The following is a 22,045-nucleotide window of genomic DNA, read 5'->3' as shown; positions in this document are numbered from 1 at the left end:
TCTCTCTCTCTCTCTCTCATGCTTGCTTACTTGAAGTTTATCGTGGAGTACAAATAAAAATAATCTAGATATTCCTGTAAATCCAGGAGATCCGATTCACACTCTTGCCTTTTAAGACAAATCAAGGAAACCGATCCAGTGGGGCCAATCCCAGTGGGTTGGTTATAGAACTGGCTTCTTTAGGGAAAAGGTGGAATTGGCTCCCCCCTCCAAAGGCCGATGAATTAGATTTTCCAATTCATGCTTTAGATAAGAAAGGAGTGATTAATGGCACCCCTCGCTGTCCTTTGGGTAATGGTGAATTATTAATCCAGAATAAAAGGACACGAGGAGGAGGAGGAGGAGGAGGTGGTGGTGTATGCACGCATGGGTGTAAGGAAAAGGCGATTGGTGGTGATGGCCAAAGGGGGGAGGGCCATTCTCCCCCCTCCCATCCCCGCTAGGCAGATTTTGGGGGGGAGGCATCTGGGCAACTTCTGTTGAAAACAGGATGGTGGACAGCACAGATTGTGTCTTGGTTTTGCAAGAAATCTTTAGGGTTGAACGGTACAGAATTTGGGAAGAAGATTGGGAAAATAATTCCAATCAAATGGATTTTGTTTGTTAAAAAGCCACTATTTTCTAAGGATATTTTTGGATGTGTGGATGTTTCGTTTTACGGTTCTGTATATCATCCCGGTGGATGGTTGAACATTCAGTCAAATGGTGGATTTTTAATCATTTGTGCCCTGGAGAGTTTGTGAGTTGTATTCTTCAGTGTGCTCAGAGGCAGTCTCTTTTTCTCCATGATTACTTTGGGGTCTTACTTTATACAGGTGGTCTTCGACATATGACCACAATGGAGCCCAAAATTTATGTTGCTAAGTGAGACAAGTGAGTTTTGCCCCATTTTACGACCTTTCTTGTCACAGTTGTTCAGCGAATCATTGCAGTTATTAAGTTGGGAACATGGTTGTTAAGTGAATCTGGCTTACCCTTTGACTTTGCTTGTCAAAAGGTCACAAAAGTGGATTGCATTATTCCGGGACACTGCGACCGCCGTAAACATGAATCATATGCCAAGTACAGGTAGTCCTCAACTTATGGCCACAATTGAGCCCAAGATTTATGTTGTTATGTGAGATATTTGTTTTGAGTGAGTTTTGCCCCATTTTACAACTTTCCTCGCCGCATGTGTTAAGTGAATCACTGCAGTTATTAAATTAGTCACATGGTTGTTAAGTGAATCTGGATTCCCTCATTGACTTTGCTTGACAGAAGGTCACAAAAAGTGATGACATGACACCGGGACACTTCAAGCGTCATAAATGTGAGTCAATTGTCAAATATATGAATATGAATCACATAACCATGTGAATGCTGCAATGGTCCTAAGTGTGAAAATAGAATAGAAATAGAATAGAACATAGAATTGAATAGAATGAAATAGAATAGAATAGAATAAGAAAGAATAGAATAGAATAAAAAAGAATAGAATAGAATATTGGAATGCAGAGTAGAATAAGAAAGAATAGAATAGAATATTGGAATGCAGAATAGAATAGAATAGAATAGAATAAGAAATAATAGAATAGAATAAAAAGAATAGAATAGAATATTGGAATGCAGAATAGAATAGAATAAAAAGAATAGAATAGAATATTGGAATGCAGAATAGAACAGAATAAGAAAGAATAGAATAGAATATTGGAATGTAGAATAGAATGGAATAGAATAGAATAGAATAAGAAACAATAGAATAGAATAAAAAAGAATAGAATAGAATATTGGAATGCAGAATAGAATGGAATAAGAAAGAATAGAATAGAATATTGGAATGCAGAATAGAATGGAATAAGAAAGAATAGAATAGAATATTGGAATGCAGAATGGAATAGAATAGAATAAGAAAGAATAGAATAGAATAAAAAAGAATAGAATAGAATATTGGAATGCAGAATAGAATGGAATATAATAGAATAAGAAAGAATAGAATAAGAAAGAATAGAATAGAATGGAATATAATAGAATAAGAAAGAATAGAATAAAATAAAAAATAATAGAATAGAATATTGGAATGCAGAATAGAATAGAATAAGAAAGAATAAAATAGGAATAGAATAGAATTCTTTATTGGCCAAGTGTGATTGGACACACAAGGATTTTGTCTTTGGGGCAGATGCTCTCAGTGTACATAAAAGACAAGATACATTCGTCAAGAATCATAAGGTTACAACACTTAATGATACTCATAGGGTACAAATAAGCAATCAGGAAACAATATCAATATAAATTGTAAGGATACAAGCAACAAAGTTACAGTCCTGCAGTCTTAAGTGGGAGGAGGTGGGTGTTAGGAAGATTAATAGTAATACAGCCTTAGTGAATAGTTTGACAGTGTTGAGGGAATTATTTGTTTAGCAGAGTGATGGTTTTCGGGGGAAAAACTCTCCTTGTGTTTAGTTGTCTTGGTGTGCAATGCTCTATAGTGTCATTTCGACGGTAGGGTAGTTTATGTCCAGGATGTGAGGGGTCAGTAGATCTTTTCCCAGCCCTCTTTGTGACTCATGCAGTGTGCAGGTCTTTAATGGAAGGCAGGTTGGCAATGATTGTTTTTTCTGCAGTCACTTTTTTCAATGCTGTTGTAACTTTCAATGGTCACTAAACGGACTGTTGTAAATCGAAGGCTACCTGGTACTTAAAAGGCTGCTGTCTTTTGGGGGAAAGAGCTTCAATCACAAACAAGGTAGTTTTAGTCTATGGTTCAGTCTTGCCAATCCATCCAGTGGTTTTATCTGATTTAAGCTTTGATTCTTAACCAGGGATCTATAAAAAAGCATCTCGGGCGAACATAATTTAGGAAAGGCAAAAAGACAAAAGCTGCCAATGATGCCTTGCTCAGCTGAAAATGAACTGAATTCAGCTGAGGTCCTGGCCGTGGGGGCTGTTAAGCCGGGGCCATTAAGCCAGTGAACGTGTGAAAGTGGTAGAGTCCTAAGTAGCTAAACTAACATAATTGGGTGAATGATGGCTTAAACTCTCCCGGGGAAAAGCAGACATTGAAAAGCTGCGTAGGAGATTACGATGTTTCCCCCACCCCACCGGACCCCCACCCCGATCCTTGAAAGGGCCATGCTTTATATTGCAGGGCTGGGAATTATTCGGGACAAACATAAGAATCCCTTTTCCAATCCCCGCCCATCGAAGCCCCCCCCCCCCCCAAACACACACACACACACAGACACAAACACACGGAACAGTAGAGCATTAAAAAGTTTTTTCTTGGGAAACGCTGAACAGAAAGCTGGCTTGTTGGTTTTTTTTGCTCTGCCAATCGTTGCTGTTATCCAGCTTCTAAATATATCACCAATAGAGGTTTAACGGCAACAATGGAAATGCCAAAATTTCCCACATCTTTGGGAAAAGCAAAAATCAGATTTTTTTTTGAACAAAATGCCAAATCCATTCTAAACACCTGGCTGGCTGTGTGCTGAATCATTAACAAAAAAGAAAAAAATAGTAAGGATTGCCATCTGTCAGAAATGGTGTACGGTCTCCTGCTTGGGCGGAGGGGGTTGGACTAGATGACCTACAAAGTCCCTTCCAACTCTGTTAATCTGTTAAAATCCTAAAGTCTCCTAAAGGGCAATTGAGCCCGGCTCTTTCTTTTGCAATCCGTGTGGCTAAGAATGATGGAAACATTTGTGCAGCCACGTCCTTGACTTATCACTGCAATCGAACCCAAATTTGACTTTTGTTAAGCAAGGCAGTGGTTCAGTGAGCCACACCCCATTTTATGATCTTGTTGCCATGTTGTTAAGTGATTCATGCAGCCGGTAAGTGAAGCTGGCTCCCCACACTTGACTTTGCTTGTCAGAAGGTTCGCCAAAAGGGAACACATGAACCCAGGACACTGCAACTGTCATAAATGCAAAAGGTAAAGGTTCTCCTCGCACATATGTGCTAGTTGTTCCCAACTCTAGGGGGGGTACTCATCTCCGTTTCAAAGCCAAAGAGCCAGCACTGTCCAAAGACGTCTCTGTGGTCATGTGGCCTGCATGACTCAGTGCCGAAGACACATGGAACACTGTATCAGTATTTTGAGAGGGGAGCCAGAGTTCCCCCCATAAGTATCACACCTTTCCCCCTAAGGTCAGTTTGGTTGATAGTGAGTTTATATATGTTCTCTTCTCTGTATAAAAGTGTATTGACACTGCATAAAGTAAAGGTAAAGGTTCCCCTCGCACATCTGTGCTAGTCGTTCCCGACTCCAGAGCTGTCCTAAGTATGGCTTTCATTAGCCTAATCCAAAATCTTGGCTCATTCTTGAAAAAGGTAAAGAATCAAACAAAATAATGATGGTGGTTTAGCTGGAATCTAACACTAATGTTTTTTTGTTTTTATAGGTTGTTTATATTGTGGTTTTAAAAAAGCTTTTGTATTGTAAGAGGACTATTATTTTATCAGTAAGGTAAAGGTAAAGGTTCCCCTCACGCATCTGTGCTAGTCGTTCCCGACTCCAGGGGGCAGTGCTCATCTCTGTTTCAAAGCCGAAAGAGCCAGCGCTGTCCATAGATGTCTCCATGGTCATGTGGCCAGGATGACTAAACGCTGAAGGTGCACGGAATGCTGTTACCTTCCCACCAAAGGTGGTTCCTATTTTTTCTACTCGCATTTTTACATGCTTTCGAACTGCTAGGTTGGCAGAAGCTGGGACAAGTAACGGGAGCTCACTCTGTTACATGGCACTAGGGATTTAAATGTATGTTGGTTGCCAAGTGCCTGGATTTTGATCACGTGACCATGGGGATGCTGCAACGGTCATAAAGTGTGAAAAATGGCCATACCTCATTTTTTTCCACTGCCATTGTAACTTTGTTTGCTAAACTAGATGGTTGTAAGTTGAGGAGTGGGTGAGGATGACCACAAAGGCATTCAAGGCAACAACCAGAAACCGTTCTCCATCAAATACATGTAGTCCTCAACTTACAACAGTTCATTTAGTGACCGTTTAAAGTTAAAACGGCACTGAAAAATGGGATATATGACTGTTTTTCACAGTTACGACCTTCACAGGATTTCGCCACCATCACGAGATTAAAATTTGGATGCTTGGCAAATGGCTCACACCTATGACGGTGGCAGCGTCCCAGATAATGTGATCCCCTTTTGCGACCTTCTGACCAGGGGAGAAGCCAGTTTCACTTAACAACCGGGTTAGTAAATTTATCAACGGTGTGGCAAGACAGATCGTAAAATGGAGCATAACCCACTTCACAGATGTCTCACTTAACCAGAGAAATCTTGGGCTCAATGGAGGTCGTAAGTCGAGGACTACCTGTAATTCCTTCTTTTCCTCCTATGCTCCTTCATTATTCAGCCAATGGCATCCGAGAAATGGCGATCATACAGCCAATAGGCAGACCTTAATTTTATAGGCGTGAAGCTATTCTCGTGGCTTAAAAGGATTGGAGGCGCAAATGACCAGTTCGCGCCACTAGAATGGACATGACACAGGTTGAGGTTGTCAACTCTTTTGACACAACAGTTGTGTGGGCAAGCTATTTTTGTAAGTTTTCAGCAAATCAAAACAAAAAACACCAAGTTGGCTACAATCACAGCAACAGCTAAGAGAAAAGGGCCATTGAGGAAGATGGAAAGAAGGGAGCGATTAAGAGAGGCAGAGAAAAGAAACATACAGGGACCTTATGAGTGGAGATCAGGGGCCTCCTGGAAAATAAACAATTAAAGGGGCCGGGGAGCTGATTTCAGCAAATTAATTCCTGAGGCTTGTACCTTTAGCCAACAAAGGTAGAAGGAGCATTTATGCTGGGTCCTGGCGATGTATAAAGCACTGGTAATAATTAGGCACTCTTGATTGTTAGCACTGGCCTGCACCATGTCAGGGGAGATAATAGCATGCAATTAAGATGATTGAAATAATGCTGATCTCTTCTCCCTCTCTCCCTGACAAACTCTCAAAAGCCAAACCCTTCATAAATGTGAAGCACCAGACAGCTAGAATAGAATAGAATAGGGAATAGAATAGAATAGGGATGGAATGGAAATAGAATAGGGAATAGAATAGAATAGGGAATGGAATGGAATAGAATAGGGAATAGAATAGAATAGAATGGGAATGGAATAGAAGAGAATATGGAATGGAATGGAATAGAATAGAACGGAACAGAGTAGAATAGAATTCTTTATTGGCCAAGTGTGATTGGACACACAAGGAATTTGTCTTTGATGCAGATGCTCTCTGTACATAAAAAGACAAGATACCTTCGTCATGAATCATAAGGAACAACACTTAATGATAGTCAAAGGGTACAATAAGCAATCAAATCATACTAGGAAACAATCAATATAAATCGTAAGGATAGACGCAACAAAGTTACAGACATACAGTCGTAGGTGGGATGAGATGGGTGATAGGAACGATGAGAAGATTAATAGTAGTGCAAATTTATTAAATAGCTTGACAGTGGTTGAGGGAATTATTTGTTTAGCAGAGTGATGGCTTTGGGGGAAACTGTCCTTGTGTCCATTTATTCTGTGGTGCAGTGCTCTATAGCGCCCTTTTGAGGGTTGAAACAATTTATGTCCAGGTATTAGAACTGGTATTAGAAAGAATAATACAGAATAATAGAGTTGAAAGGGATCTGGGAGGTCTTCTAGTCACAAGAGACCATCCAGACAGAAAGCCCAATATTTTACTGTTGCCTTTGTTACATTTGTGTAGTATTTGTGCTGATAAATAAATAAAGGGAGACTAGTATAGATCTATTTCAAGCTATTTAGCTCTCATCAGCTAGCCATACCCTTACTGGGATTCTAACCTGGGCTATATTACATATTAGGCAGAAGTGTTAACCACTATGTTAACCAGATGTGTTAACCACATTGGTGATGAGCCGATGGACAGAGAATGGAAGCAGTTAGCTTCCTCCCATAATTGGGGCATACCAAGGGTTGTGACTTTAAATATACCTTTCTCCCTGGCTCAGCTGATAACAGATCAGAGCCTGTGGCTTAGTGGTTAACACATCTGCCTAATATGTAATATAGCTCAGGTTCGAATCCCAGTAAGGGTATGGCTAGCTGATGAGAGCTAAATAGCTTGAAATAGATCTATACTAGTTTCCCTGTATTTATTTATCAGCACAAATACTACACAGACACACACACAGACACACACACACAGATATAGATATAGATATAGAGGACAAGACTTAATTTCTGTTTTGGATTTTGTCTTCTGTTCCAGCTCAGGTTTCAGGCAAGAGTTTTCCCCATCACCTTGACGTAGTTCCAGCCTCGGAATTAAATGGTGTCATTTATTTAAGTAGGGCCTCACTTTTTAAATTATTCAAAGGTTTTAGCTTTCATTAATTCCTCTGTCTATATAGGCTGAGTTTTGTTTTTTGATGTTGAACGGGATTGCTTTCCTTTAAACTGATGTAATAAGCCATTATATGCTGCTCGGTTTCTTCTTTCTCTTGCTTAAAATACAGTCTGGGTATCGTTTCACCAATAAATATGTTGACATGATATGAAATTCAACCTGGCCTTCTGCGCAGAGTTTAAAAGGGCCAGGATTGGATCCGCTCTCGTTTCTAATCTAAACAGCCGAACAAACAAGGAGATTGGTTTACTAGGGTGCAAGCAGCTCTTGAATGAATGCTGAGGAGAAGGTATTAAAGAGTTCAGCTAGTTCTCCAGGATTTTCACCGATTATTTACACATTCAAACTTTGGCAGCCTTTGCAGATTCTCCCAGCCCACTAAGGACTACTGTCTCTGCAGTGAGTTTCTGCAACCTGGCGCCCTTCGGATAGGTAGGTAGGTAGACAGACAGACAGACAGACAGACAGACAAGATAGACAGACAATCTAGATGAGAGAGACAAAAAGTGGATGGATGGATGGATGGATGGATGGATGGATGGATGGACGGACGGACGGACAGACAGAAAAGATAGACTAGATAGATGATGATAGATAGATAGATGGATGGATGGATGGATGGATGGATGACAAACAAGGTAGATTAGATAGATAGATAGATAGATAGATATAGATAGATAGATAGATAGATAGATGATAGATAAGATATAGATAAGCACCAGGTTGGAGAAGCTCACTGCAGACACACACTCGCACAAAATCTTTGAGTCCCAAATTTCTGTTGAGACATTTGCTGCAAAAGTGTGAAAATGGTCATCTCACTTTTTTCAGGATTACAGTGTTCTCATGGTCACGTGATTAAAATTCAGTCCTTTGACAACTGACTCACATTTATGGCGGTTGCTGTGTTCCGAGGTCATGTGATCCCTTCTTGTGATCTTACAACAAAGTCAATGGGGAAGCCACACTGTTTTAACAACCGTGTCCCTAACTTAACAAACTGCAGTGATTCACATAGCAACTGTGGCATGAAAAGCCACGAAATGGGACACATTTTCCTTAACATATGACTCGCTTAGCAACATAAATTTTGAGCCCAATTGCATCTTAATCTGAGGACTACCTGTACTCTCTTGGGTAAGTTAAAGGTTCCCCCACACATATGTGCTAGTTGTTCCCGACTCTAGGGGGCGGTGCTCATCTCCGTTTCGAAGCCGAAGAGCCAGCACTGTCCAAAGACATCTCCATGGTCATGTGACCAATATGACTAAATGCCGAAGGCACCCAGAATGCTGTTACTTTCCCACCAAAAGTGGTTCCTATTTTCCTACTTACATTTTTAAGTGCTTTTGAACTGCTAGATTGGCAGAAGTTGGGACAAGTAACAGGAGCTCACTCTGTTACGGGGCGCTAGGGATTCGAACCGCCGAACTGCTGACCTTCTGATCAACAAGCTCAGTGTCTTAGCCACTGAGCCACCGTGTCCCTGTACTCCCTTGTGTAGGTTACTTCAATTACCTAAATAATTAGGAGAACTTCCTTCTTACCCTCTTCCCTTGGTTAAACCCTTGGCAAGTCAGAAAGCAAGCTGATATATCGATGACCTGGACATCTGCCACCAGCCCAGGCAGAGAAGTGCAGGGTTTCCAAGTCCTGAGCAACCCCAACCCTGAGCAACCCCAGCTTGTCAGCTCATTCACTTAAGAAGTCATCAAGTTGGGCTATTTATGGTGTCCCTGGTTGGCAGGGATGGGGAGCTGGGTTGCGTCTCCTCCAGATGGTGCCAAGATAAAAAAGGCTGAGCCAAAGCCTTAAAAATACAAATTCAGCTCTCTTAAGATCCCAAGTTACACTGTAGATAGGTCAGATAAGGGGAATCCCAGTATCTTTACAGTAGCAGTGAATAGTTTTCTTATGATAAAACCTCCTTCTGCACCTTCTGGAATCCCAGGTCAAGTCTTTGCAAATAGAAAGGTCAGAGCTGGCGGGTAAAAACCTTAGATATTGTTCTCTCTTTGTCTCTCTCTCTTCTCTGTCTCTGTTTGTCTCTCTGTCTCTTTTTCTCTGTCTCTGTCTCTCTCTGACTCTCTTCTTTGTCTGTCTGTCCATCTGTCTGTCTCTCTGTCTCTGTCCCCCCCCTCTCTCGTGTCTGGACTAGAAGACCACCAAGGTCCCTTCCAGCTTCCATTCTATTCTATTCTATTCTCCTATCCCATCCTATCCTAATCCTATACTTCCCATCTCACCTTGATTTTATTTGAAATAAAGTGGAGTAAGAGAAACTCTTAACAGGCTTTTAAAATTCACCCTCTCCCGTTTCGTGACTTGACCTACTTTAAAAGGCTTACAGATGTTCCAGTTTCCCATTTAATTTATCATTTTATTCGTAGTTATGAATGGAGTTGCGGTGCTTTCCACTTTCCATGCCCCTCCTCCTAAGTATCTTAGATATTAAGTGTGTCTCTGTGGTTAGGATGGAAGCATTGCAGCAAACTCCGCCCCCTGCCAGCAGTTCGATTCTGACCAGCTCAAGGTTGACTCAGTCTTCTAGCCTTCCGAGGTGGATAACACGAGGACCCAGACTGTTGAGGGCAAGATGCAAATAAGGCTGATGTTGTAAACCACCAATGGTTGGTCGCAAGGAAGGTAATGAAATGCAGCCAAAAAAAAAATCATTTAACAATTGTCTTGCTTATTAATGGGAATTTTGAGCTCAATTGAGGTTGCAATCGGAGGATTACCTGTTTTCTCTTAACGAAGACCAGTTGGTGATGAGAAAACTTGCACCTAACTGATTGCTGAAGAAATGACCAAATATTTAAGAAATGCTAAGGGCTAAAGGGACGCAGTGGCTAAGATGCTGGCATGTCAATCAGAATAATTGGCAGTTCAGTGGTTCGAACCCCTAGCGCCATGTAATGGAACGAGCTTCCGTTACTTGTCCCAGCTTCTGCCAACCTAGTAGTTTGAAAACAAGTAAAAATGCAAGTAGAAAAATAGGAAACCAACTTTGGTGGGAAGGTAACAGCCTTCCGTGCCCCTTCGGCGTTGAATCATCCCAGCCACATGACCACAGAGACGTCTTCAGACAGTGCTGGCTGTTCACCTTGAAATGGAGATGAGCACCGCCTCCTAGAGTCGGGAACGACTAGCACATATGTGCGAGGGGAACCTTTATCTTTACCTTAAGGGCTGCAAGCCTGGCTGACTATTGAACTTGTTTCTGAATAAATGTGTGTAGACACGACATGTCATCCTTTCAACGTTGCAATGTGCTTTGATTTGAAAGGTATCATCTTGGCCAATCCGAGATGTTTTTCTCCCCTAGGCAGCTTAAGTAATATACAGCCATAAGTGACTTATTAGGAAATGAGTGGCAATTCTCAATTAATCGTTTCATTGAATTTGTTTCCATTCGCTAGAAGAGGAAGCGGAGCCAACTCATCTCATTTCTTCTTTTTATGGTTCTGGCGGTTTGACCTGGAGCTGTTTTTTCGGGTCTTTGAGGAGAATTTCAGGTCTGTTTTTTTTTTTCTTCTTTTTTAAAAAGCCGAACAGGGAAAGAATCCGTGTTTCCAGCTTGTCTCTTTGTGATGTTTCAGGCGTATTCCGCTGGGTCTGGGCTGGCCTCTCATGCAAACATTCTTCTGATTTTCCAAAGTGGCTTTCCCACCCCAGTGAGGTCCAGGTCAAAGGCCAAAGGTCTGCAGGGTTGCCTGCCCAGGAATGCTTTCTCTAACATTCCTCCTTCTATAATTTGGAGTGTCAAACAACCTGAGTGGTTAAGATTCTGGAATCCGATAAGTAAGGCAGAATAATTAAGCCCAGAGCATTCTCTTGACGGGAAGGTAGACCCCCTTCTTTTGACTCGTGCTTAATTGTTTGTTGGATTGACTTGGGGAATTTCTGCCCCCCCCCCATCAAGAATTCAGAGGAGTCTTCTTAGCATCTCTTCTCCAGTTTGCCGTCATCTCCCCCTGCCCTTTCCCCAAACAACCCTGTGAGGTAGTCTGGATTGAAAGACGGTCACTGGCGTCCACTTGTTTTCCAAGGCATCCGAAGGCCAGACAAGGAATATGGATGGAACTGGAACAAGGAGAGATTCACCCCGGAAATAAGGAGGAACTTTCTGACAGTGAGAACAGTCAACCCATGAACAGAAGTTGCCTTGGGAAGTTGTGGAGCTCAACACTGGAAGCTTTCAAGGAGAGATTGGACCTGCAAACTTTCAGAAAATGGTGTAGGGTCTTCTGCTTGGGCAGGGGTGGGGGTTGGATTAGGTGGCCTACAAGGTCCCTTCCAACTGGGTTAAATCTGTGAAGGGGAGAATGGGAGAGAGAGGGGGGAGGTCCTGATCTTTTGGGTCACGGATCAGTGCAGGGCAAATTCGGGTGTTTTCCCAGATTCCTCCTCCTGCTTTTGATGGCAACCCAAGTTGGATTAAGAGGGATCAATTTGGAGTGTAACCTGAGATGTGTGCAGATGGAGAAATTGAGCAGGAAGGCAGGGAGGATGAGTTGGTGGGTCAAAAGTAAAGGCAAACACTTTTCCAAACTCAGAGACCTCAGTTTACCTTTTGCAGTCGAGCTGAGAATAAACACACGTCTGCAGCTTTTATTAACCCATTCATAAGCATTTAAAACATTGTCTTCCCCCAGCTATGGCAAATCTCCTGGCCTCTCTTATTTTGAAGAGCAAAAAGCACTACGGGTAGTTGTTGATTTATGACCACAGTTGAGCTTAAAATTTGTGTGGTTAAGCAAACATCATTAAGTGAATCTTGACCCATTTTGCAAGCTTCCTTGCCATGGTTGTTAAGTGAATCACTGCGGCAGTTAAGTGAGCACACGGGTTGTTAAGTGAACTGATTTCCCCATGGACATTGCTTGTCAGATGGTTGCAAAAAGGGGTCACGGTGACCCCGGGATGCTGCAACCATCATAAATGTGAGTAAGTGGTCAATCCATGTAAATCGTGAGTAAGTGGTAAATCATGTAAGTTGTAAATCATGTGATGAAAAAATCGTTAAGACACGTTTTTTCAGTGCCGTGTAATTTCAGTCGCTAAATGAACTGGACTTGCTTTGTCAAAAATGGAAGTAAGATGGTCATGTTACCTTGTGAAGGAAGGCCAAGCATCCAAAGTGCTGTCATGTGATTGGGGGGAGGAACATCAGATCTTTGATTTGGGGTATAACAGGGGTGGGTTCCGGATCCCGTTGCAACTGGTACGGTACAGCGCGCGCATGCGGCCTTACCTCCACGACACTCCAGCTGCTCAGCAGAGCATCGCACAGACCGCCGCCTGCTCCGTGCAAGGAAGTGACAAAGAGCTAGGTAAGGAGCTCAGGCGGGCGGGTGAGCCCTCCGGAGCACCCTACTGGAATGGTACCCGATACTCCCAGCAGGCACTGGTACGCCCGTACTGGGGCATAATGCCTGCAAACCACCACTGGGTCATAAGTACCCCCAGGTCAGTGGGTTCCAGCCGGTACGGCCCGGTACGGCCATACCAGTAGTAGTCAGGAGCAGCGGCCACCATACTGGTATGGTGACTTGTTTGGCTCACCCGCATTCCATACCTGTTTTTGAAGCAGCCGGGCCAATTGTGTACGCGTGCACAGCATGCAGTGCCTGTGCGACCTCCGATGAGTAGCTGGGTGTCGCAGGGGTGATGGAGTACACATGCGTGCATAGCGCACATTCGGTGCATGCACAGTGCACATCCAGCCTGCGCACGAACAGACCACGAGCAGCATACCAGTAGCGAAGGCAAGAGCAACCCACCACGGTCCCAGGTACATCTGTCAACCTTTAAATGGTCGCTAAGCATTCATCTATGGAGATTCTCCATCATCCAGGTCATGGTTCTGATGGATGCAATGATAACATGCAAATGTCCAGCTGTCTGCAAGAAGTATAAATCCTTCCATTCCCCACCATCCAGTCACAGCTGAGAAGCTTCTGAGATGAAAAGTGAAATATCTTCAAAGATAAGAAGCAAAATGTCTTCAAAGGAAAAAAGGAAAAAAGTCAGTTGCCTCCTGAATTAGAATTAGAATAACAGAGTTGGAAGGGACCTTGAAGGACTTCTAGTCCAACCCCTGCTTAGGCAGGAAACCCTACAACACTTCGGACAAATGGTTACTCCAATCTCTCCTTAAAAACTTCCACTGTTGGAGCATTTACAACTTTGGCGGCAAGTTGTCCCACACATTAATTGTTTCTAACTGTCAGGAAATTTCTATTTTAGTTCTAGGTTGTTTCTCTCCTTGATTAGTTTCCATCCATTGCTTCTTGTTCTCGCCCTCAGGTGCTTTGGAGAATAGCTTGACTTCCTCTTCTTGTGGCAGCCCATGAGATATTGGGAAACTGCTATCATGTCTCCCCTAGTCCTTCTTTTCATTAAACTAGACATACCTGCAATCGTTCTTCATATGTTTTAGTCTCCAGTCCCCTAATCCTCTTTGTTGCTCTTCTCTGCACTCTTTCTAGAGTCTTAGCATCTTTTTTACATCGTGACCAAAAGTGGATGCAGGATTCCAAGTGTGGCCTTACCAAGGCCTTATAAAGTGGTGTTAACACTTCACGTGATCTTGATTTCATCCCTCTGTTTATGTAGTCTAGAACTGTGTTGGCTTTTCTGGCAGTTGAGAAAAATCTTACCACATTTTTTTATTTTTTATTTTGCTACTATCGAAGAACATAGCTCTTCTCCTACAAGGTCTTATTTCATGGAATGAAACCTGGGTCTATGGAAGTCAAAATATAAGTATATTAATATGAAGGAAAGAACTGGCATTTGACTGTGTCGACCTTTTACAGCAATACCTTGGTACTCATTGTTAATTGATTCTGGAAGGCACAATGAGTACCAAAAATGATGAGTACCAGATAGGTTTTTCCCATAAGGAATGAAAAAAAAACACTTTTGGATAAGCACCCAGTCCAGAACATTTTGCAAAACGGTTGTGATTTTCTTGGCAACGCCGAGGGCTAGAAATATGTTTTCTTTTTAGAGCCCGGCAGTTTAAGACTTCAGATCCTTCAGGAAGCCTCTCTGGATTGCTTGTTTGATCTCCCATCTTCTGAACAGAAGCTCCTTGGCAAGTTTCCCCCAGCACAACATTGTAGCTCCCCGCTCTCGTTGTTTCTTTCTCCTGGGGCTTCAAAAGAGCTTCTTCTCTTTCTCGTAATACTGGAAATATAAACATAAAGGAGGGATTTTTTTTATCATTTATGCTAAATGATAAAGCAAAGCAAAGAAATATTGGTGTAGGATTCATATTCCAATACAGAAAATTCTTCAAAGTGAATATAAATATAAAACCAGAGACTTTTCTTTCGGGGTTAATGGAAAAAGACTTGGAAAAAGAAATGGAACTTTGATGCTATATACTGTATATATGTGGGATGCAGTGGCTCAATGGCTAAGACGCGGAGCTTGTCGATCAGAAAGGTTGACAGTTTGGCGGTTCGAATCCCTAGCACCGCATAACGGAGTGAGCTCCCATTACTTGTCCCAGCTTCTGCCAACCAGCAGTTCAAAAGCATGTAAAAATGCAAGTAGAAAAACAAGAACCACCTTTGGTGGAAAGGTAACATCATTCTGTGCTCCTTTCGCATTTAGTCCTGCCGGCCACATGACCACGGAGACGTCTTTGCACAGACGTCTTCACACAACGCTGGCTCTTTGACTTTGAAACGGAGATGAGCACCGTCCCCTAGAGTCGGGAATGACTAGCACATATGTGTGAAGGGAACCTTTACCTAATGTGTGTGTGTGTGTGTGGTTGTGTTGACAACAGCAAGATTACGCTAAAAAAAATGGAAGGACACTTCGACCCTGACAACAGACGAATGGCTGCAAAAGTTGATGGAATTAGCCGACATGACTAAATTGAGTGCTTTGGTCAAAGAAAAAAGAAATACCTTGTTTCTATCTGGAAACCACTTCTGGACTTTGTGCTTGAGGTAGAAACCAAATGAAACTTTGATTTTGGGGCTTTACCGGTTAGATCAGGGGTGTCAAACTCAAGGCCTGCGGGGTACTTAGATCTGGCCCATGGGGCTGCCCCGGAAACAGCGAAGGATCAGCCTGCAGTGCTTCTGCCAGCCAAAACGGAGCTCCGGAGGGCTGTGTATGGCCTTCCAAAGCTTCCTTTTTGGCTGGCAGAGGGTTGCAGGAGGCTCACAAGCCCTTTCTTGCTGGCACAGAGCTCAAACCGCCCTAGGTGCTCCTGACACCAGTGACATTGAGCTTACCATGCCCCTCCAGGCCCCCCGAAGATCAGAAACAACCCTGATGTGGCCCTCAATGAAATCGAGTTTGTCACCCCTAGATTAGATAGATAGGGTGTTACAGAAGTGGGCTAGTTTAAACTATTGTGTAAAACTAAAAAGTTGTGGTTTGGTGTTATTACCCTATCTTACTGCACCAAAGGGAGTCAGAAGGCAATGCCTTTTCTTTCTTTCTCTTTCTTTCTTCCTTCCTTCCTTTCTTTTTTCCTTTTCCTTCTCTTCCACACTTTTCTCTTCCCCTTTTCCTTCCCTTTTTTTTGCTTTTGTATTGGTTTTTTTTTTTTTTTTGTATGTCATAAATTAATAAAATTGTCACAGTCTATAAAAGGATCTCTTCTCTTTTATTCCAGGTTTCGGCTTTGCCACTGAGCTGGCGTTCACCGTAGAGCCCAGCGACCAGATAGCTGTGCAGGAACAGCCCCTGGTCTTGGATTGCCAAGTGGAAGGGATTCCACCCATCAGCATCACATGGCGAAAGAACGGGCTGCTGGTGGCGGAGGGCGAGGAGCCCTTGACGCTGGCCAATGGCTCCCTCTACTTCTCCCACTTCCGGAAGCGGAAGGAGGACGGCACTTCTGACGAAGGGGAATACGGCTGCGTGGCTCGGAACCGCTTCGGTTTGTTGGTGAGCCGGAAAGCTCGGATTCAGGCAGCAAGTAAGTGGTCCTTCATTCCCATCCTGAGGGACGTGTCCATGGAAAAGTTCAGTCATCCAGATATTCATGATTATCCCAAAGGTGCTTTTTCATGAGGCAACTGGACTTACCGTATTTTTGGAGTATAAGACGCAGCTTCCTCCCCCCAAAAGAGCATGGAAATGTTGGTGCGTCTTATATACTAAATACAGCCATTTTGGCCTCCTGAAGCCCTGCCCCCACACACCATTCTTATGAAAAATGGGGTATTTTTCAGAAAAGTGGGGTGTTTTTGCCTTCCCCCATTGCCCCAGAAGCACTCTGCAGGCTTCAGCAGGTCTGGGGGAAGGGGGAAAATGCCGGTTTTTTGCCTTCCCCCAGCCCTGCTGAAGCCTGCAGAGTTCTCTGAGGGCCGGGGAGGACAAAACTTTTTTTTTCTTACTTACCTCTTTGAAATCTTGGTGTGTCTTATAGTCCGAAAAATACGGTACATTGTTTTTCCTTGAAAATGTTTCTCTTCTCATCTGACTGGATGATGGTGGATGGAAGGTTTTATACTCCCTGCAGACAGCTGGTCATTGAAAGAGGGATCAAAGTGGCCATCTAGGTCAAATTGAACAGCTCTCTCTCACAAGAGGGGGCAGGATATGACACCATCTCTCTCCAGTCTACAAAATGGTCCTTTCATCAGTGGCTCCACACCCATTTGCACTACTCAGGACACAGACAAACCTCCAAGTAGCCTCAACGACTCTCTAAAAGGAATGCAAACAACCAGATTCTGCAAGGAATATAAATCCTTACATTCCCTACCATCCAGTCAGAGCTGAGGAAGCTTCTTGGATGAGGGGCGAAATGTCTTCAAAGAAACAAAAGATGTGGAGACTCTAGAAAGAGTGCAGAGAAGAGCAACAGGATGATTAGGGACTGGAGGCTAAAACATATGAAGAACACTTGCAGGAACTGGGTATGTCTAGTTTAATGAAAAGAAGGACTAGGGAGACATGATAGCAGTCTTCCAATATCTCAGGGGTTGCCACAAAGAAGAGGGAGTCAAACTATTCTCCAAGGCACCTGAGGGTAGACAAGAAACAATGGGTGGGAACAAATCAAGAAGAGAAGCAATTTAGAACTAAAGAGGAATTCTGACAGTTAGAACAATTAATCAGTGGAACAAGTGGCCTCCAGAAGTTGTGGATGCTCCAACACTGGAAGCTTTAAGAAGAGACTTAGATAACCATTTGTCTGAAATGGTGCAGGGTTTCCTGCCTAGGGCAGGGGGTTGGACTAGAAGACCTCTGAAGTACCTTCCAACTCTGCCATTCTATTCTATTCTATTTTATTTTAAAAACCAAAAGTCCAGTTGCCTCTTGAAAAAAAGCACCCCGAGGGACAGTAGATGTATCCTGATGTCCACTTCTGACTGACAAGGTTTCCAGGTTTTCCATATACCATCTGGACCAGTGGCTCTCTAGTCTCTTCTTAAAAGCCTCCAGTGATGCAAGACGTTCTATTGGTCAATTGTTCTCACTATTAGGAAATTTATCCTTAATTCCAGGTTGCTTCTCTCCTTGATTAGTTTCCAGCCATTGCTTCTTGTCCTGCCTTTGGGTGCTTTGGAGAATAGCTTAACTGCCTCTTCTTTCTAGCAGCCTCTGAGGTATTGGAACGCTGCCATCATGTCACCCCTAGTCCTTCTTTTCATTAAATTGGACATACCCAATTCCCGCAACTGTCCTTTATATGCTTCATCCTCCAGTCCCCTTACAGGGACACGGTGGCTCAGTGGCTAAGACGCTGAGTTTGTTGATCAGAAAGGTCGACAGTTCGGCAGTTTGAATCCCAAGCGCCACGTAACAGAGTGAGCTCCCGTTCCTTGTCCCAGCTTCTGCCAACCTAGCAGTTCAAAAGCACGTACAAATGCAAGTAGAAAGTAGGGACCATTTGAATGGGAAGGTAACAGTGTTCTGTGCGCCTTTGACATTTAGTCACGCCAGCCACATGACCACGGAGACGTCTTTGGACAGCACTGGCTCTTCGACTTTGAAATGGTGATGAGCACCGTCCCCTAGAGTCAGGAACGGCTAACACATATGTGCGAGGCGAAGCTTTATCTTTACCAGTCACCTAATCATTTTCTTTGCCCTGTACTCTTTTTAGAGTCCCAACATCTTTTTTTTATTCCTGAGTCAAAGGGTGTGAACTGGGGTATGTCTTCTTGCAATCTAAATGCGATGCCTTCAGATGACCTACTGCGGTAACTCAGTTTGTCTTCTAAATCTATCAACCAGCAAAAACGTACCCTGATTCTGTAATGTAAGAACATCTCGGCTTCTATCGGGATAGCAAAACAAGTGTCTGATCTTTGCGAGAGCAAAGGGATATGGAAAAGATGTGTGAACAAGGCCTTCTGGCAATCCCAGAACTCGTGTTAGCGTTAAAAGCAGCTTAGTGTTTGAAGATAAACGCTTCAATTTCTCAGGTACCTTCTCATGCATGATAAAATAGGCAAAAAGGAAAAGAGAAATTAGAAAAACCAGAAATGTAACTAGGTCATGGTTTCTGGAGAGCATAAGTATAGCTGCACATTTATATATGTAGAAATAGGGACACTTCACTAACATTTCTTTTAAATCCTTAACTACTCTGAACTTCTTGGAAAGCTTAGAATGACCTGAATTAGCTGTCGGTCAACTTCCAATCTAAACTAACATTATGAGACCATTGTTAATTCTTTTCTCCATCATTTCTGCATGGATCTCATTTTTAAAAAATCTGCATCAAACGTGCCTCTGATACACAATATTCTCTTTCTTTTAAATCTCATTTTCAATGTATAGGCTGACTGGGATTGAGGATGGGGGTTGGAACAAGGAGAGGTGTTGTGGCCCGCCAGCGGAGCAGCAGATTCGGACAGTGAGGAGATTGGGGAGGAGCATGGGCCAGTCCTGGAGTCTGGGGCAGGCTCTGATGAGGGCTCTGTGTCGGAGGCAGAGAGGGGCCAGCAGCAGCCGTCCGATAATCCCAGCTGCCTTTAGAGTCAGACATCTGTGAGGCAGACGAACAGCTGGAGCCTGTTCCCAGTGTGCGCATGCACAGAGTTGGCTGATGAAGGGAACAGCTAAAGAACAGGGGTGACTTGGGAGTAAGGCCAGAGGTGGACAATGATTGGCCTCTCCCGGAGGAAATAAAACAGGAGCGAAAGGGAGTGGAGTTTGCAGGAGACAATTAGTTCACTAATTGGTTTGTGACTCTCCGAGACTCCTTGCCAAGTTTTGCAGATATCAGCCTGGCAGCTCTCCAAGCCAGATCAGGTCTGTGACCTGTAAATCCTCCCTTGAAAGACTTTGCTGGATGCGAATGAGCAGAATTCACAGTCAATTAATAAAAGGCGTTTTTGTCAGGACAAGGAGCTTGCGTCATGCTCTCGGGAAGCAAGAGAAGTATAAAATCAGTGGCCAACAATATAGGGAGATGCAAATCTACTCTGCTGAACACTTTATTCCCCCAGCACTGTTTTAGGCCTAAGAAATTTACCCAGCTAATAGGCTATTATCAAGTTTCTCATCTTCTCGTCTTTCCTACTATCTTCGGCCTATGGTATCTTATAATTTGTCACTTGTTGTTTATGTTTAATGATTGCAACTGTGATTTATGATCTATGACCTATCATTTTGTTGTTGTATGTCTGTACACTGAAGAGCTTATATACCAAAGACAAATTCCTTGTGGTCCAATCATGCCAGGCTAATAAAGAATATTCTATTCTATTCTATTCTATTCTACTCTACTCTACACTACACTACACTACACTACATTCTACTTTCTATTTCTATTCTACTCTATCTACTCTACTCTCTATTCTATTCTGCTCTACTCTACTCTACTCTACTCTCTGTTCTGTTCCGTTCCATTCCATTCCATAGGTAAAACTTCTATGAGGGTATTGCAGTGGTATATATGGTTGTTCAATTCAGCTATCCGGCAATCACCTCTGGAATTGCTTCATTCAGAACTTCTAGGGGAACAGAGAATGCACCAATGATGTTGCCTAGTTGGGTAGCAAAACGTCTGCAAGCAAACTCAGAGAACTCAAGAACTTCACAAATCAACTCCGAACCACAACAATTCTCTTCTATTGGTACATGATAATCTTTGCAGTTCTTAATGTTCTCTGAATTTGGTTGTTGGTTTACCCTCATGGTACACTGATGATGTTTCCTAATCTGGTAATAAAATGTCCGCAAGCTCAGAGAGCCCCCAGGGATCCCACTACTTGCTCTTCTACTACAGAGATGGTAACAGTGGTGAAATTCAATTTTTTTACTACTGGTTCTGTGGGTGTGGCTTGGTGGGTGTGTGGTGGCTTGCTGGGTGTGGCAAGGGAAGGATGCTGCAAAATCTCTATTCCCACCCCATTCTGGGGCCAGCCAGAGGTGGCATTTGCTGGTTCTCTGAACTACTCAAAATTTCCACTACCAGTTCTCCCAAACTACTCAAAATTTCTGCTACCAGTTCTCTGAAACTACTCAAATTTCCACTACAATTCCTCCAACTACTCAAAATGTCTGTTACCAGTTCTCTGAACTACTCAAGATTTCACTACTGGTTCTCCAGAACTGTCAGAACCTGCTGGATTTCACCCCTGGATGGTAGTGATCTCACCACCCCAGCATCATCTCTCTCTCTCTGGAGAACTCAATCAAAATTGCTTCTTTTTGGAAATCAGTTTCCAAGGCAAGTTCTCTTTCACCGAGCCAAATTGAAACAGGTCGGGGGTGGGGGAGCCGTAGGGAATGCCAGATAATTGTTTTTACAGGGCACTAGGCTGCCATGAGCAGGTTGGGGGACAGGTTCTCCTCCTCTCCGTGGACTGTTTGTCAACGAGAGAGGCAAGTGCTGAAAAATTATATTTTAACAGTGGTGTTGCTGTTGCCTGGGGAGGGGGAGGGAAGGGGGAGGGTTCAGCGTCCCTTGCTAAATAGCCCCGATTAAGCCTGAACCTGGGATCTTCCCTTTGGTTCCTCCCTCCCCACCCTCTCCGCCCCTCTCCGCTGTCTTGGCAGGAGCAGATGGCCTACTTGAATGCAGCTCGGAGACGGCACGTTTCCTCTGTTCCTTTGTGTCCCCCCCCCCCCATTCTTCGCGGCTGAATAGAGCCCTGCCAGAGGAGAGGCAAATTCTGCTCCCCGGGGCCAAGCCTGAGAGACGGTTGACGCACCAAAGGATGCTGAGGCTCTCGAGAGGACTGAGAAAAAAAGAGGCCTCCTTCATCCTTAAGAGGAGAGGGAAATTCCCCGAACACACACACACACACACACACACAAACACAAAGTAGTATGTCATTTCATTGTCTCCACACACCCCCATCCCACCTCCCTGCCCCTTCCTTTTCATTTTCCCCTGCTTAGAAAAGGTGTACAGGGCAGGATATTCTCCCCGCTTGCTCTTTCCATGGCATTGATCGCTTCTGTAGCTCAGGGGAGAGGGCGGAGGGGGCGACGGACACAGGAAGGTTGCAATGTAAACCAGATGTAGGTAGTTTTCTCTCCCGTCCCCTTCGGCTGCTCCAATCATGAGAAGGTGCAAACTGTAGGTTTATTTGTTTATTATATCAGGACGATGCCCCCCCCCCCCCCCCCCGGCCCAAAATCAGGCTGCCCTGAGCGAACAATAAAATCAGGACAGAAAATGGAAGGAGGAGGAGGAACTGCATGCATCTA

General features: G+C 43.5%; 1 protein-coding gene across 1 annotated transcript in view; it reads left to right on the top strand.

The window, feature by feature from the left end:
* The first annotated feature begins 12,632 nt into the window (after positions 1 to 12,632).
* IGDCC3 (immunoglobulin superfamily DCC subclass member 3) overlaps positions 12,633 to 22,045 on the top strand; it is a 70,441-nt gene continuing 61,028 nt past the window's right edge. The window contains 2 exon segments of the mRNA XM_032233164.1: positions 12,633 to 12,723; positions 16,038 to 16,343. Coding sequence (XP_032089055.1) covers positions 12,633 to 12,723; positions 16,038 to 16,343 — 397 coding nt within the window.

This window comes from Thamnophis elegans, chromosome 16, assembly GCF_009769535.1.
Source record: "Thamnophis elegans isolate rThaEle1 chromosome 16, rThaEle1.pri, whole genome shotgun sequence".
Lineage (NCBI taxonomy): Eukaryota > Metazoa > Chordata > Lepidosauria > Squamata > Colubridae > Thamnophis > Thamnophis elegans.
This window is presented reverse-complemented; position numbering and strand designations above follow the sequence as displayed.